Source organism: Panicum hallii, chromosome 7, assembly GCF_002211085.1.
Source record: "Panicum hallii strain FIL2 chromosome 7, PHallii_v3.1, whole genome shotgun sequence".
Classification (NCBI taxonomy): Eukaryota; Viridiplantae; Streptophyta; class Magnoliopsida; order Poales; family Poaceae; genus Panicum; species Panicum hallii.
Window position 1 is genome coordinate 46768710 of NC_038048.1, and position 13550 is coordinate 46782259.

A 13550-nucleotide genomic window follows, 5' to 3' on the forward strand; every position below is an offset into this window, starting at 1 on the left:
GATCTTTAATATTATTTGGTTGAACAATAACATTGGAACATTATTGGGCTATTTTTTCGGAATGAACAGTGCGCAGGTACTGTAGTGTATTGTAGCAGAGGAAAAAAATAAACCAACCCTTCATCCAACCACCATGGGCAAAATAGACTATTCCTACCAAGTTCTTATATTTCTGGAGCTGGAGCACCACAATCTCTCAAACACGTACGTTAGCTCCAAGTTTTCGTAAAAAAAGATGGAGTGGAGCTGCTAAAAGGTGGAGCTGGTGGAGTGGAGCTTATTTTTATGGAGTGAAGTGTTCCCAAACATACCCTCAAAACTGCTTTAGGATTAAAGTATGGAAGCTATTTTTTTCTCCTCTCTTTTCCTCTCATAAAATATAAAATATAAGAAGCCAGTGGAGTCATAAATTATGGTTCATCCAGCTCCGACGCATGAGCCGGAGCCATAATAAACGGACTCCTCATCCCGCAGAGATGCTACCTATCCTCCGGCTTTCCCTTCCTGACCAAGAAACGTTTCAGCCCTTGCCAAGCAACACCGTTAATTGCAGCTCCGTTTTCCGGTCGCATGCGGTGGAGCAAGCTATGACAATGCTTGGAGGAATAAACATTTCTCACACGAACTCGTAGTGGAGTGTTTCCCAAATGTTGTGTACTGATCGATGTACCTGGACAAATTTCTAGATTCCGTCTGAGCTTCTGCCGTCAGACCGTCAGACGATTGGGACTTTTCGTTTCCTACCCTCTACGTTTTATACTCATCACATCAAAGAGAATCTTACTATTTAGAAGTATAAAATAAAATCTGTTTATAAAACTTTTTGCACAGCTAGGTGCTAATTCGCGAGACAAATTTAATGAGCCTAATTAATCCATAATTTGTCACAGTGATGCTACAGTAATCATCCGCTAATCATGGACTAATATACCTCATTAGATTCGTCTCGCGAATTAGCACTGGGGTTCTGTAATTAGTTTTGTAATTAGACTTTATTTAATACTTCTAAATAATAAGATTCTCTTTGACGTGACCCTCTAAACTTTAGACCCCAGGAAACGAACACACCAGTCTTGGACGCGTTTTTTAAATAGTTAAACTCCATGGTAAAAAAAAGAAGAACAGTTACAACATGCAACTCTCTGCTCTCTGCTCGTATTGATAAATTAAATGCACATCAGTTTTCTCTCAACGGAGAAGGAAACATGCAACTCTCTGCTCTCTGCTCGTATTGATAAATTAAATGCACATCAGTTTTCTCTCAACGGAGAAGGAAATACATGTATAATAGTAGGCCTGAAAGGTTCTGCATCCAGAGGGTGAGGGGGGCTCGAGTCCCCTGCCACCCTGGCTCCCATGAAAATCCTCCAAATCTTCCTACAAATTTTGAGAAGGAAGAAGAAGAAAGGAGAAAATTTTAAGAAGGAAGAAAAAGAAAGAAGAGGAGGGAGGAGGAAGAAGGAAAGGAGAGCCCCGTAGCCCCCAATCCTAGCTCCGCCACTGACCATGTCCATAGCTCCAGCAATCCAACTTTCTTAAAAAAGAATTTAAGATTAGATCACAATAACTATACTTCTAAGTCTTCAGTAGAACGTACTCTCTTCATCTCGAATTATAGCCCACCACTTCGCTTCAGCTCGTTTGAAGTCAAACTTGTTAAACTTTTACCGAGTTCATGAAAAACATCTTTATCTATAACATCGAATTAATTCTATTAAATCTATTATGAATATGTCTTGTTACGGTATTATTGGTATTATAGATGTTATAATATTTTTTATTAATTTGATCAAAGTTAGATAGGTTTAATTTAGAACAAAGAGCGAGCTATAATTTACACACAATCAACATTCAAAGACAGGGCAGCAACCACACAGCATGCAAGGCGATGGCTTCAGTGTTTTTTTTTTCTTTTCAGCAAATCAATAACTCAATGTGCTATGCAAATAAACGATGGAACTGAAGCTTAGTTACAAGGTAGATCGAATATGCTAGGATCATAATAGGATGAAGAATTTCATTGGAGAATTTTTACGAGTAGTATCTCGAAATCAAACATCTCTCTGCCGGTTCGTTAAAGGGATTAAAAAAAATCTACGAACTTTCATCCAGAGACCCCACACGTCAGCCTGACCTGTGTTCCACCCTCTCCCTCTTCGTCTCCGTCTCCCCGTACAGAACCTCCACCCGCGCCCGTCCTTGATCCCGCCGGCCGTCGGCTCCGAAACTCGCCGCCGCTCCCCTTGTGGCTCGTCGCTCTTCTCCCGTCTCATCTCCATTGCCGCTCAGGACCCTCTCCCTTCATCTCCCCGCCGTCGGCAAGCCTGAGCAGGCTCCCTCCACGCCGTACCACACGGTCCCCTCCCTTGCTTTCAGCGCCGGACCCAGCCGTCGTGGAGCCCGATTTACCTCCCTAAGGATGAGATCTGACTGATACATTCGTGTATCGTGCGTTCCGTTCCATCTCGTTCCTCACCGTCCAGTCCGGGATCCGTGCGCGCGTTACTCGCCGTTGAAGCCAGGAATCGCACCGGGGAGCGAGGGACGGATTGAGCTGCAACGCAAGGTATGCTGTCTCGGGGGTTTGTGGTATGTGGTATCGTATTACAGTGTGGTTTGTGTCGTTGTGATCAGATTGTTCTCGTAGCCGCCTACCATTTTCCGTGTTGGGGCATTCATGATATAATATATGCAAGCAATGTTTGATCATGTAGAAGTCTAATTTGAGTTGTTAGTGGAAGAATATTGTAGCTTGGTAGTTCTGTTTTCCGGTTCTTCATGCGCTATGAGCTCCACTGTGTGTGCGCGCGCCATAGTAGTTGTAATAAGTGGACCATGAATTTCCAGGTGGATTGTATCATAAGAGTCTTTAGTTACATTTTTAGGAGACAACAGCTCTTTAGTTGCATAATGGAAAGTCAGGGGCGCAGGGAATATGGCTTTGCTGATGGCTTCTCCTGGATTATTCTTTTCCGATGCAGTGGTGGAAAAATTGTCAAGTTAGAGATATTGGTCTGATACTCTTATGAGATGTCACTGAAAATTCCACTTCCGCAAGGGCTTTCCTTCTTAAGGAGTGTTGGATGGTTAGAAGATCGGAAGGTTGATTCAGCTGCCAAGCAGCAGTTATCCCCAACATTGAAGCTCCAGACAGATAAGGAGGTGTACAGACCCGGTGATTCAGTCACTGTGACTATAGAAATCCACAGCCCAGCTAGTTTGAAGGACGATGCTGGGCAGACGGTGTCGGGCGAAGATGCCTCCTCGCTGTTGTTAGATGTGCTTTCCTTCGAACTTAAAGGGATTGAGAAGCTGGATAGCCAATGGTTCTCTGTTCCAAAGCCCTTACCAGGGTCTAAACAAAGGCGAGGTACACTCTAGCTATCATGTTATTGTGTAAATGGGACACTTTCCTGGCAATCTTTACTCCTATACAATACAACACTGCTTTTCTCACCCGACATAAGTACTTCGTCTGTTGATTATCTCTTAAATATGTTTTTCATGCTGCATTTGCTAGTTTTGGAAGCCTAAATGTTGTCCAGTCATCATTTATGCTTGTTCTTTATTCACTTCATTTCTGCTGAACAGGATTTTTATCTTGCTCTTTTTGTTTCATGGTCATGCATTTGTCCTTTGACTCCTTTCATCCCTTCATGTTGCTCATGTCTCTCTGTCGTTACATGGAACTAATTTGTATCTGTATCTTTTTTTTTTCTTTTCTGATTTTCCTTTTATGCACTGTGATTGAAACCAGGTGAACATACGTTACTGGATTGTTCGGCGCCGTCACTGGTCTCTAAAGTTATAATTGCTTCAGGACAAACAAAAACGTGTAAGGAATACCTTGTTTTGTAGTGTTCATTCAGTTCAATAATGCACCTTTATCCCTGTAATGGTATATTCTATATTGCTTGAAACATACAGTAGTCGCGCTTTATGAGATGCTGCTGCGCTAGTACATTATTTTTATACTTTGCTAATAGTTGTTTCGATTGTTCTTGTTGTTCCTCCGTTGATCCATCTCGTAACATGAAGTGAGAAGATATTTTATTTTTTGACCTTTCCTTGATGTAAACCATCAAAATATATGAGTCTATCATTTTTGTTTGTGAAGACACATACTGTTCTTGCCTGTATTTGTGGGGGTAATGTCAAGTGCTGAGAGGGCAATGCTTGTTACAGAGGGTCATGCGGGGCATATGGCACATGCCTGTTTCTCAAACAGTTGTTGATCATTGGCTAACTTTTTCCCTGGTATCTCAGGTGGACAATGTGTAGTTTTTTTGGTTGTCTTATGCATGCTAGCATAGTTAACAATAAAGACTCAAAGTACTTTCTTATCTGTTTTTACATAACCGCTTGCTTTTAGGCCTCGAAACATTTTCTTATTAAATCAGGCATTATCTTCTACTGGCATTGAACTGCCAATGTGTATCTGCTGTATATGGTTCGTGCAAACTTTCTTAGTAAGTGTGGATTTCATTACCTCTACTATTTAAAGAAATTTACGTTTGCTAAATAATTTTATGCAGACATTGTGCGCGTGGAGCTCCCAAAGATTTTACCGCCATCTTATAGGGGTATCAGTATCCGCTATTTTTATTATGTTAGGAGTGCATTATTTGGAAGGTCGGTTGTACTGGGTAATGGAGACCAAAATAAAAATCCTGTGAATACTTCAATTCAATTGGTGAGTGTTGAGCTTGTTTTTCTGCTTTCAGTTCTGACGTACAAGGTACTTTTAATATTTGCATGATGTATGCAAAAAATTTGGAGTTGCTGACATGGTGACCAGCATTTAGTAACTTGTATTATTTTTTAATGGATTATTTGAGCTTGTAACTTGCATTTAAGAGCTGGTCAAGTGCATTTGATCTGGTTCTTGAAATAAGCTTATGGGGCTACAGGTCCTTTGGTAAACATCATTAGCAGAGGTTCAAGAAGAGGGGACTAACTGCACGCATGCGCAGGGGTGGAGGGCATGAGAGTTCACATGGATAGATCTCACATTCGAGCAAAATATGCAATTTATGTTAGACCCAACAAGTGTTTACCATCAAAAGTAAGATATGAGAAACGATAGGCACCTCCATGGGGCACTTATGCTGGACCTAATCTAAAAAACCTTTTCATAAATCATTATCATGACCTAACCACTATTAGAAGCCATTTCATGCCACCTCAATTCTTTTTTATAGCATCATGCAACATTATACTGTCTACCGCTATCCAAGTATCACCATTTGTCAGATTAACTGACCAAAGATCTCTTGTTTTCTTTAGGAAGCTCGAGTCCCATTGCAGATACGTGTTTCCCAGAAAAGCAGCAACCTACTAAATGAAGAAGGTTAGTCGATCTACCGATTTAAAGTGCTTGTGCATCAAATAGTATCATGTTAACCCTCTGTTCGTTTTAAATGAATGTTGTCAATAAACTGTTTTGCTATTAAGTACAATGACTTAGTCACATGTTTCAGGGACTTGGCCAATCACAGGTGATCAACTGGGCATATTTTGGAGGGAGAAAGATGAAGATTCAGAATGGGTGAGTTCTATTTTGCCTGATATCGGCTCCCAGATTTCATCACTCAATTATTGTACACATTTTCCTGCATGGGTTGGTAAAATGTTATTTTATTCGTTACTTTAATAAGACATTCATGTGGACTGAAACAGTTTTCTGTCAAAAGGTATCTTGCATGTAGGTGTAGACAATAAACTAACTAAATCATGACTTCGAATGCATATTTTTTTTACTTGATTGCTCTTTCTCTGATTGCAGGTCAAAGCAAATGATAATGCTGATCTAGAAGAAGGGTATGATAGTTCAAAAGATGAAGTTTCATCTGTTTCCTCATACAATCCTTCCAAAGCAAATCCTGAATTCTCCCTGAGGAACTCGTTGTCAATGCAATCCCTGTCCTCACGCCTCTCCACAAGTGAGCCGTTTTATAGTCAAGCAGAACAACCCAATTTCCCATCTTACAGTCCAATTCCTCGATTGTCAGTGTCAGAGATTTCAGATGATCATGACGGAGGTAAAGACCTGAAACTTATAGTTAGATACTTAGATTTGAGTTGCATTAGAGTTTTGGTGCTCAACTCATAAGGTTAGTTCACAATAATATTATTTTTGGTTTTCTCCAAGATTCCTCTCCCTCCATGGTGTTTTGGGCCTTCGTGAAGATTAATGATGTGGAAATTTTTGTCCTTATGCCTTGCTTTTTGCATGCTGTTGGCAGCTATCCCTTTCCATTAAGTATGCAAGCTTGTAAGGCTTAAAATATTAGCTTCTGTTGAGTTCTTCTTTTGCAAATTGGAACATGTTTTTCTTGAGGGGGAAAATTGGACATGTTGTGCATCGTCCTTTATTCCAAAACTGGAAGCAGATGTATCACTAGTTTACTTCTATCATGTGACAATATGACCTGTACTTGGCTGCTCACAGAAGAGGGAGAGAGGGCACAACTCAGATGGACATGTGTAAATATTATGTTCTTATACTTTCATGGTGGGCGTTTAACAAAATAAATGGCACAAACAGGTTTAGTGTCACCTCAAAGGAAGCTAAATCTTTTGCTACCAGATCATCCACCAAATGGGCAAAGGTTTTCTCCTGATTCTGATCGCTTAAAAGATGATGTTGGACTACCCCTTACGCCGAAAAATGTTGATCCAGCTGGATGTAAGCCATCATGTTCCTGTTCTAGATCTTTTATATTTATAAGTTTGGTTAATTGTTACCGTTACCTCTTTTTTTCCTTTTTTCACTTGCAGCTGAAGGTTTTACCAGAGGAAGATCTTATAATATAAGAATTGATGACCAAGTCTTGCTTCGTTTTTCACCTAAGAATTCGGACTCAACTTATTACTTTGGTGATATGGTACTTAAATTTGTTTTGTTGCACTTCTTACTGTTTTGTTGTTAGAATTGGTTGTCTCAGTTATTCCACTGCAGATTGGTGGAGCACTTACCTTTTTTCATGGAACTGGAAAGCGGAGGTGCCGTGAGGTAAAAGGCTGAGTTATGTATGTAAATTTGGGCGAATTGGGCTTTCAGATTTTAATCAGTTGACAATTCTCAGGTATCAATAACCCTGGAAACATCAGAAACAATTAATCCCCGTGCATTACATCCTTCAAGAAGGGGTTCGCCGACAATAACCAAGGTATCTTTTTGTGCATTTAGTATTTTCTTTGAATTTGAACTAAATCATAAGGATTTGGATGTTGACACACTATTGTGCACTATTATTATAGCTTTTTGTCACATCAGGACCATCAATTACCTGTTTGTCTTGAGTTATTCTTTACTTTGAATTTTGAAATTCCTTTACCATTGCTAACAGTTTTGCAGAACATCTTGTACAAGAAGTCCATTATGTACATGTTTCAGTTGAAGCCTTTTTATTTGAAATACAATCTTAATAAAATGACACTTAAAACTAGGGGTGGTAAAGGGCCTAAAAGTTTAGCCTAGAAATTTGAAGGATCAGGCTCAGGGCTAGGCTCATATTTTATATTATTTTGAGCTAAGAATGATTAAGGGCTGAGTTGGATTGTGAAGGGGGCATCAGGTCCACGATCCATCACCACCTCTACTTAAAACTCTTCTAGAATCATCATGAGCTCATGAATGTTGTACAAGCTTATATTGGATTATTTAATTGCAAGTATTTGTCCATGAAGCTGCTGTATTTTGTGCATATGAGTATATGACATCATACTTGATCTTTTGATTAAAGAAAAAGAAAATATGCTGACAAGCCCATCATGAAGTAACTTATGAGAAACATTGCCTATATCTGAATGACATTATGCGTAGATTCCAGTAATATCATTTGTCCTGTGCTCTAGCTTCTATTCAAACATCTATCGTTTTTGCGTCAACCTTTTTTATTGTTAACTTTATTAGCTTGTTTTAATGGTTCACCCTTTTCTTCTTTTTTGTGTACTCGGTGGGCAGCTGCACAGTGAGCATCATGAGGTTGTTGCGGATCTTCATCAGACCAGCTTTCTCTTTTCCATTCCCATTGATGGTCCTATGTCATTTTCTACCTCAAAAGTAACTCTACAGTGGTCTCTTCGATTTGAGTTCTTCACAACTCCTGAAGGAACGGACCCAACTAGGTATGCCACAATGTTAACTATCTTGTGTGCTGGAAGATTGTCTTGTCTTTCATATCTTCGCTATTTTTTTTGCACAAAGGTTTTGATCAAGTTATTTTTCCATGATTGCTCTTAGTTGTGTGAAGCGTCCCCACCATAATTTGTTTCATTAAAGCTATTTTATTTGTTTGACTTTATTCAGTGTATCATCTGTTGCTCGGAAGTGTGAATATCTTCCTAGTCTTCTGCAGCTAACTGAGTGCGTAATTCTGGCTTCTCTCTTTTCCAGGTACGAGCACCCACTCCTTGTTGAGAAAAGAGAAAAGGGTGAATGGGTCCTTCCAATAACTGTTTACGCACCTCCATTGCGTAGACGACCTACTCATGGGAGAAATGATAGATCTGTCCTACCTGGAAACATCTTCAAGTCTTGAAGTGCGTTGTTGCTAACGACACCTGATTTTTCGTCTTTGCTTGCCGAAGTATAGTTCCTTTCAGCTTGAAGGAATGCCAGATTATTCTGACTGCCACAATAACATCAAAAGTTCCTCAGTCAGTTGTTCGAGGATGTGCAATGTGGTGCCTATTTGTACAAAAGCACTTCAGAAATAGAGAACAAATGGAGCGGTGAGACTTGTCGATGAGTTGCAATGTTTTGCATCAAGTGGACTGCATTTGTTTCCTGGATTTCAGCTCATCACCTGAGAGCAAGCATGAGCATTTAGTACTTAATTTACTTAGCACAACATCAATACCACAAGATACTGATCATGAGTGCACCACAAATATACCTGGTACACAAGCGGTGCACATCTACGCTCATCCGTTCTAGAGCTGTGTCAGGACTCAGGGATTAACCTGGTTTGCCAGACACTCAGACTTCGTTTTCCAGGGTTTTTTTTTTTATTGTCACCATGTTTTCAATCAAGTCCCGTAGTCTCAAAGGAAGAACAAGATGTAACTTTGATAGATGATCTCATTGGGGATGCCCATATGCTATTACATCCTTATAAGATAATACACATGATATATTTTGCCTGTAATTTTTTTAGCAAACCAAATATTGTACAGTGGTTATTCCGTGCAATTGTAACTTGTTTCTTGAGGCTGTTGTGGAGTTGCTGTAACGTAGCCATTCAATCTGCCATGCTTTTTACTAATTTTTAGAAAGGTTAAATCTGCCATGTTCAGTTACCTAGGTTGGAAGTCTGTCATTTTCAGCTGATATGGTCATGACACCTGAGCCACCTGTCCTGGCACTGGCAGCCACTGTTATACCATGATGAGGACCAGCTGTTCAGCTGCGGTAAGCAATTCTCTTGGCGCCGCAGTAAATCCATACACCTAAGCGCTAGGCTCATGTCTTCCTGGCTTTGCTCCGTAACAGTTAGCTATAATTAATCATTGCATCCACGCTATACACAACTTAATATGGAGGTACAAGTTCTGAACACCTCAAATGGCGTCACATGCAACTCAGTTATAGCTTCAGCTGAGCATAGTGCATCATCTAGAGCTCCAGGTTAAATGGGTGATCTGTTCACATTCACACTTGAAGAATTTTCCCCGCACAAGATCAAACGCTATTTCACCAGGCTGGGACGATTCGTTACTAGAAAAACGGTGGTACTAATTCAACGACAGGTTGAACAGTTACACTTTGCGCGACTAGTATTCCTTTTCACTGCATTAGTCGTCAAAAAAAAAGTTTGTCTAGAAAAAAAAAAGAATCGTATCAGTGGCTCTCATCTATGATTCTATACCATCTCAAAAAATCTGCTAATTTGCCAACATCACCATCACGCTTATCCGTAGTTAGGATTAGATACCTATTGGTCGGTCACTCAGTACTCAGCAGATGACGTTCACTTTAACTGAGAATCTGAAATCACAACCAGAATGCAGCAGTCGGTGCAAACCATCAGAGTAAAGCATGACCCAATCAGTGTTCATATGCAGAGAGCTCCTAGGTCTGGTACAACTGCAGACTGCTTGACCTTGGCGGGTGCTGCTTCGGTCTGTTCCTTCCTCTTTTGCTTCTTTCCTTTCTGGCCTTTCCCTTGACCACCTTTGGCCCTGTCAGTAAAGCAGGCATCAATCAGTTTTTTTTTAACTTCAACATTGTACACATATTCCTAAAATTAAATCTGTATTTAATGTGTGTGAATTTTTTAAAAGATTTCTGCTGGCTGTGTTGGGTTACCATTTGGGTCTGGGTCGTTTCTTTTCTCCAGTCGGTCTGTAGCACTCATGTACTAGATATGTTAAAGATATGTGTTATTTGTGTTCTATTTCTTTTCTTTAATGGAATGGCACACAACTTTTCTTGTGTATTCAAGGGGGGGAAAAAAAGATTATTGCCTGCTAGCAAAGTATCGGCGCAATGTGTAATTTTCCTTCCACCAATTTTACAATGCAAAAAATGGGGACAAAAGTTTTAAAAGACAATGGGAACATTGAAAGGTAATACCTTGGAGGTTCTCTTGATGTTGTAGCTGTGGCTAAACTACAAGACGCCTTGTGCTTCTTTGCAGATCCACAAGAGCAATCCTTGGTTTTGGACTTTTCCTGAATAAAAACACCAATATATAGTCTACATTTGTTCTCTTCAAGATAATGAAGCCATAAGACAATTCAATATTGGCATATCTGGGTTAAGAGTCATTAGCTGATTCGCACCTTGGAATGTGTAGAATGTGAATTCTTTGGTTTCTCAACTGTTTCATCTTTGCTAGAACAACTAGCTTGATCCTTGTGCTCAATCGACCGGTTCTCATCGTGCAATTTGGAAAATTCATCTGCTATGAAATAATAAATTTAACCATAAATAAAAATATACCAAAAAAATACATGGGAGGAGTTGTATCTTTAGTTTTAAGGACACATGGGTGCCTCTGCCTCCCACAGTCCCACCATTTCAACAACAAAAAAATGGATGTAAAGTGGATTTAAGTACATGATTGGTTTAGAAAACTGAAAAGATCAAACAGAAACCAAAATAGTGAATGCCCTCACTTTTCTGAACATCTAGATTTCTGTTTGATCTTTTCAGTTTATGGTGCCTCAGGAGCCAAGGCAGTTGACATCTAGGTTTCTTTTTTTATCTTAGTTGTCCATATATTGGCAAGAATACTACTGGAACAGGATCATACTCTAAGTTTATGGTGCCTCAGGAGCCAGGGCACTTGAAAGGCTTACCCTTACATGCATAGTCCAAATAAGGGTCTCCCTCCATATCATCAGTACCCATTGCAAGTCGATCCACTATCATGTACTCAATGGCAGCATCAACATCACCATCCATTTCTTCCAAAACCTGCAATGGTAATTGCACATTTGGCATTAGAAGAAAATTTACTACCAATAAGCAACCTACATTAAATGCAAAACTGTACTGCAAGAAATGATGATTGATCATATAGTTTATACGTGCTCAGCTATGGCAGCATCAGAACATCCAGTCCCAGCCATGATCAATTTAACTGATGTTTGATCATAGGTTGATCTGTGTGAGGACTTCTTCGGGTCCTTTGCTTTTGTTTGAGCGTAATTGTTTGCACAAGATATGTTGGCATCCGTCTGTAACTCGGTAACAAAAAGAAATAGACTGAGGTAAAAGACCATTTTCTCTTCCACGAAACAACAGAGCTGAAACATTAACAAATATCACAACTAAAAACCTTGATAATAACTTGCATTGCAGGACCTTGACATGGATCTTCTCTCAGCCTGACACTGTTGTAGTGCTCGCCATGATGATAAGACCTGTATTGGCATGAAATTGATTTCAGGGTGTAAGTTACTGTGTACCGTATTAGATGTCTTTTACTATCATTCAACCTGTGTTAACATTATAGTGAGTTAACTTTGAGAATAGTTTAACTTACAAGTGAATCATATTAGCAGCTTCACGGCCAGAGAAGTTGTTTATGTACCAACGCGGTGAGTTAAGCTGCAGATCAAACAGCAGTTCAGTGATGTACAACTGCTAAGTAATACTTGCAATATCAGAAGATGCTAATAAAAAATGCAAAGCATCCACAGCAATATTAGTTAAACAATCCATACGGGACATGATGTTCTTGACTGCACAGTGTGCTCTATATAAAATTCAAAAACAGTTCAGAAAGCTAGGCTTGCATCGCAAACTCACCATGTGGATGCATATGTTTCTTCTAGTGAGAAGAGAAGCCGCTTGCAACTCCATATGGCCAGCCCAAGTCCCATCTTTTAGCATAGAGTCGCAATATTGTTCGAACGGAACTTCATCCTCAATAAATGGCTCAAAATCCTCACGGTGCTTCTGCAGATGTATACAAGAAGGATAAGAGAGCGTAGATAGCCAAATGCCTACATACACCACCAGCAATTACTATATTCTTTAACTAGAATTTAAGCTCTCCTCTAACTCATGAAATCCTGAGTATAATTACAGCACATCGTTACAAAAGGTTATATTGCATACCACTATGTAGTCCACAACCATTGCTCGGTACTTCATGTGCTCTTCTTCACTGCCCTCAAGCTGGTCACCCATTGCCCTGAATACTACAATGAGTAGTCATATAACTCAAACAACGCGTAACTAAAAAGGCGCACTAGCATTTCGTTCAAAATCAAGTGGCCTCTTTTTCTCAAGACGACAGGGAGATGCACAATGAGTAGAATTAGTCCTGAACCTGAAAAAGCAATTGCCATCTGCATTCACTTCGACTATCTTTAGCCCCAGGGAGTCCAGCTGCGCCCTGAACTCCGTCATATCAGCCTTCTTGCCTAGCTTTTTCTCCTGCGAAGGAATCGAGCACGAGAGAGAGAAAAGGAAAGTCAAATCCTCCTGCTCTCGTGGAGGATCCAAGCGCGAAATTTCGGGCCACTGAAGTATTGCTACCGCGTCGCGCTTCGGCGGCTTGCGGAGCTTGGCCGGCGCGGCTGCTTTCTTCTTCTTCTGAACCATCGTGCTGTTCTTTCCCTAGGGCTCGGCGGGCGGCGGCGGCGAACGACGGCAAGGTGGGAGGTGGGAGCACAAGCTGCACAACTACAGAATTCCGCCGGAGCCTGGAGAGAGATCGGACTCGAGGGGAGGGGACCGAGAAAGAGAGAGATCAGCCTGGGCCTGCACAGGTACGGCTCGGTTACGTCAATGGGCTGAACGGGCCCGGTTGGGGCACTGTTCCGAGCCTGATGGCTGGTTCCCCTGGGCCGTGCGATCTCCGCACCGGTCGTGGATCCGCCCGCCGTGGCGCTTGCAGGAACAGCTCTCGTACTACGTGACCGTCGAGTCGAGTTCTAAAGGATTTTCTGTCACCTCCTTTGTGTTCGTCTCGACCGTCCGATCTCGAATCCACTTATCGACATCAAACTCAAACGCCTTCGACTTCGTGAGCACCATCGTGATCGTGCACACTCGCCTTGGTTGCACCGCATCGGAGTTGGAGTAC

The 13550-nt window shown here is 40.8% G+C and overlaps 2 protein-coding genes across 8 annotated transcripts; one reads left to right on the forward strand and one right to left on the reverse strand.

Annotated features, from left to right (window-relative positions):
- The first annotated feature begins 2123 nt into the window (after positions 1 to 2123).
- Positions 2124 to 9223, forward strand: LOC112901622. Its single transcript, XM_025970571.1, has 13 exons — positions 2124 to 2566; positions 2982 to 3370; positions 3758 to 3835; positions 4536 to 4693; positions 5287 to 5350; positions 5481 to 5548; positions 5786 to 6041; positions 6548 to 6688; positions 6781 to 6887; positions 6962 to 7015; positions 7089 to 7172; positions 7970 to 8133; positions 8402 to 9223. The coding sequence occupies exons 2-13, from the start codon at positions 3031 to 3033 to the stop codon at positions 8544 to 8546; spliced, it is 1659 nt and encodes a 552-aa protein (XP_025826356.1). The 5' UTR covers positions 2124 to 2566; positions 2982 to 3030; the 3' UTR covers positions 8547 to 9223.
- A 441-nt stretch (positions 9224 to 9664) lies between these two features.
- Positions 9665 to 13224, reverse strand: LOC112899971 (OTU domain-containing protein 3). 7 transcript variants are annotated; one of them, XM_025968650.1, is made up of 11 exons: positions 13001 to 13224; positions 12792 to 12898; positions 12578 to 12653; positions 12266 to 12415; positions 12000 to 12064; positions 11793 to 11877; positions 11542 to 11691; positions 11317 to 11428; positions 10792 to 10910; positions 10583 to 10680; positions 9665 to 10188 (listed from the first exon to the last, which is right to left on the reverse strand). In XM_025968650.1, the coding sequence occupies exons 1-11, from the start codon at positions 13064 to 13066 to the stop codon at positions 10062 to 10064; spliced, it is 1155 nt and encodes a 384-aa protein (XP_025824435.1). In that variant the 5' UTR covers positions 13067 to 13224; the 3' UTR covers positions 9665 to 10061. The 7 variants fall into 7 exon arrangements, with proteins under 7 accessions (XP_025824435.1, XP_025824434.1, XP_025824431.1 ...); XM_025968649.1 differs by having other exon boundaries at positions 10792 to 10913; XM_025968646.1 differs by having other exon boundaries at positions 10792 to 10913; positions 11311 to 11428.
- Between the last annotated feature and the right edge of the window lie 326 nt (positions 13225 to 13550).

Bases quoted from the DNA above. Each gene is read 5' to 3' on its own strand.
- LOC112901622 (XM_025970571.1), top strand. From the start codon at position 3,031: ATGTCACTGAAAATTCCACTTCCGCAAGGGCTTTCCTTCTTAAGGAGT. The intron at 3,836-4,535 runs GTAAGGAATACC...AATTTTATGCAG, and splicing joins TTCAGGACAAACAAAAACGT to ACATTGTGCGCGTGGAGCTC. The intron at 5,549-5,785 runs GTGAGTTCTATT...CTCTGATTGCAG, and splicing joins AAGATGAAGATTCAGAATGG to GTCAAAGCAAATGATAATGC.
- LOC112899971 (XM_025968646.1), bottom strand. From the start codon at position 13,066: ATGGTTCAGAAGAAGAAGAAAGCAGCCGCGCCGGCCAAGCTCCGCAAG. The intron at 12,416-12,577 runs GTATGCAATATA...ATACATCTGCAG, and splicing joins TGGTTGTGGACTACATAGTG to AAGCACCGTGAGGATTTTGA. The intron at 11,878-11,999 runs GTAAGTTAAACT...ATGCCAATACAG, and splicing joins GCTGCTAATATGATTCACTT to GTCTTATCATCATGGCGAGC.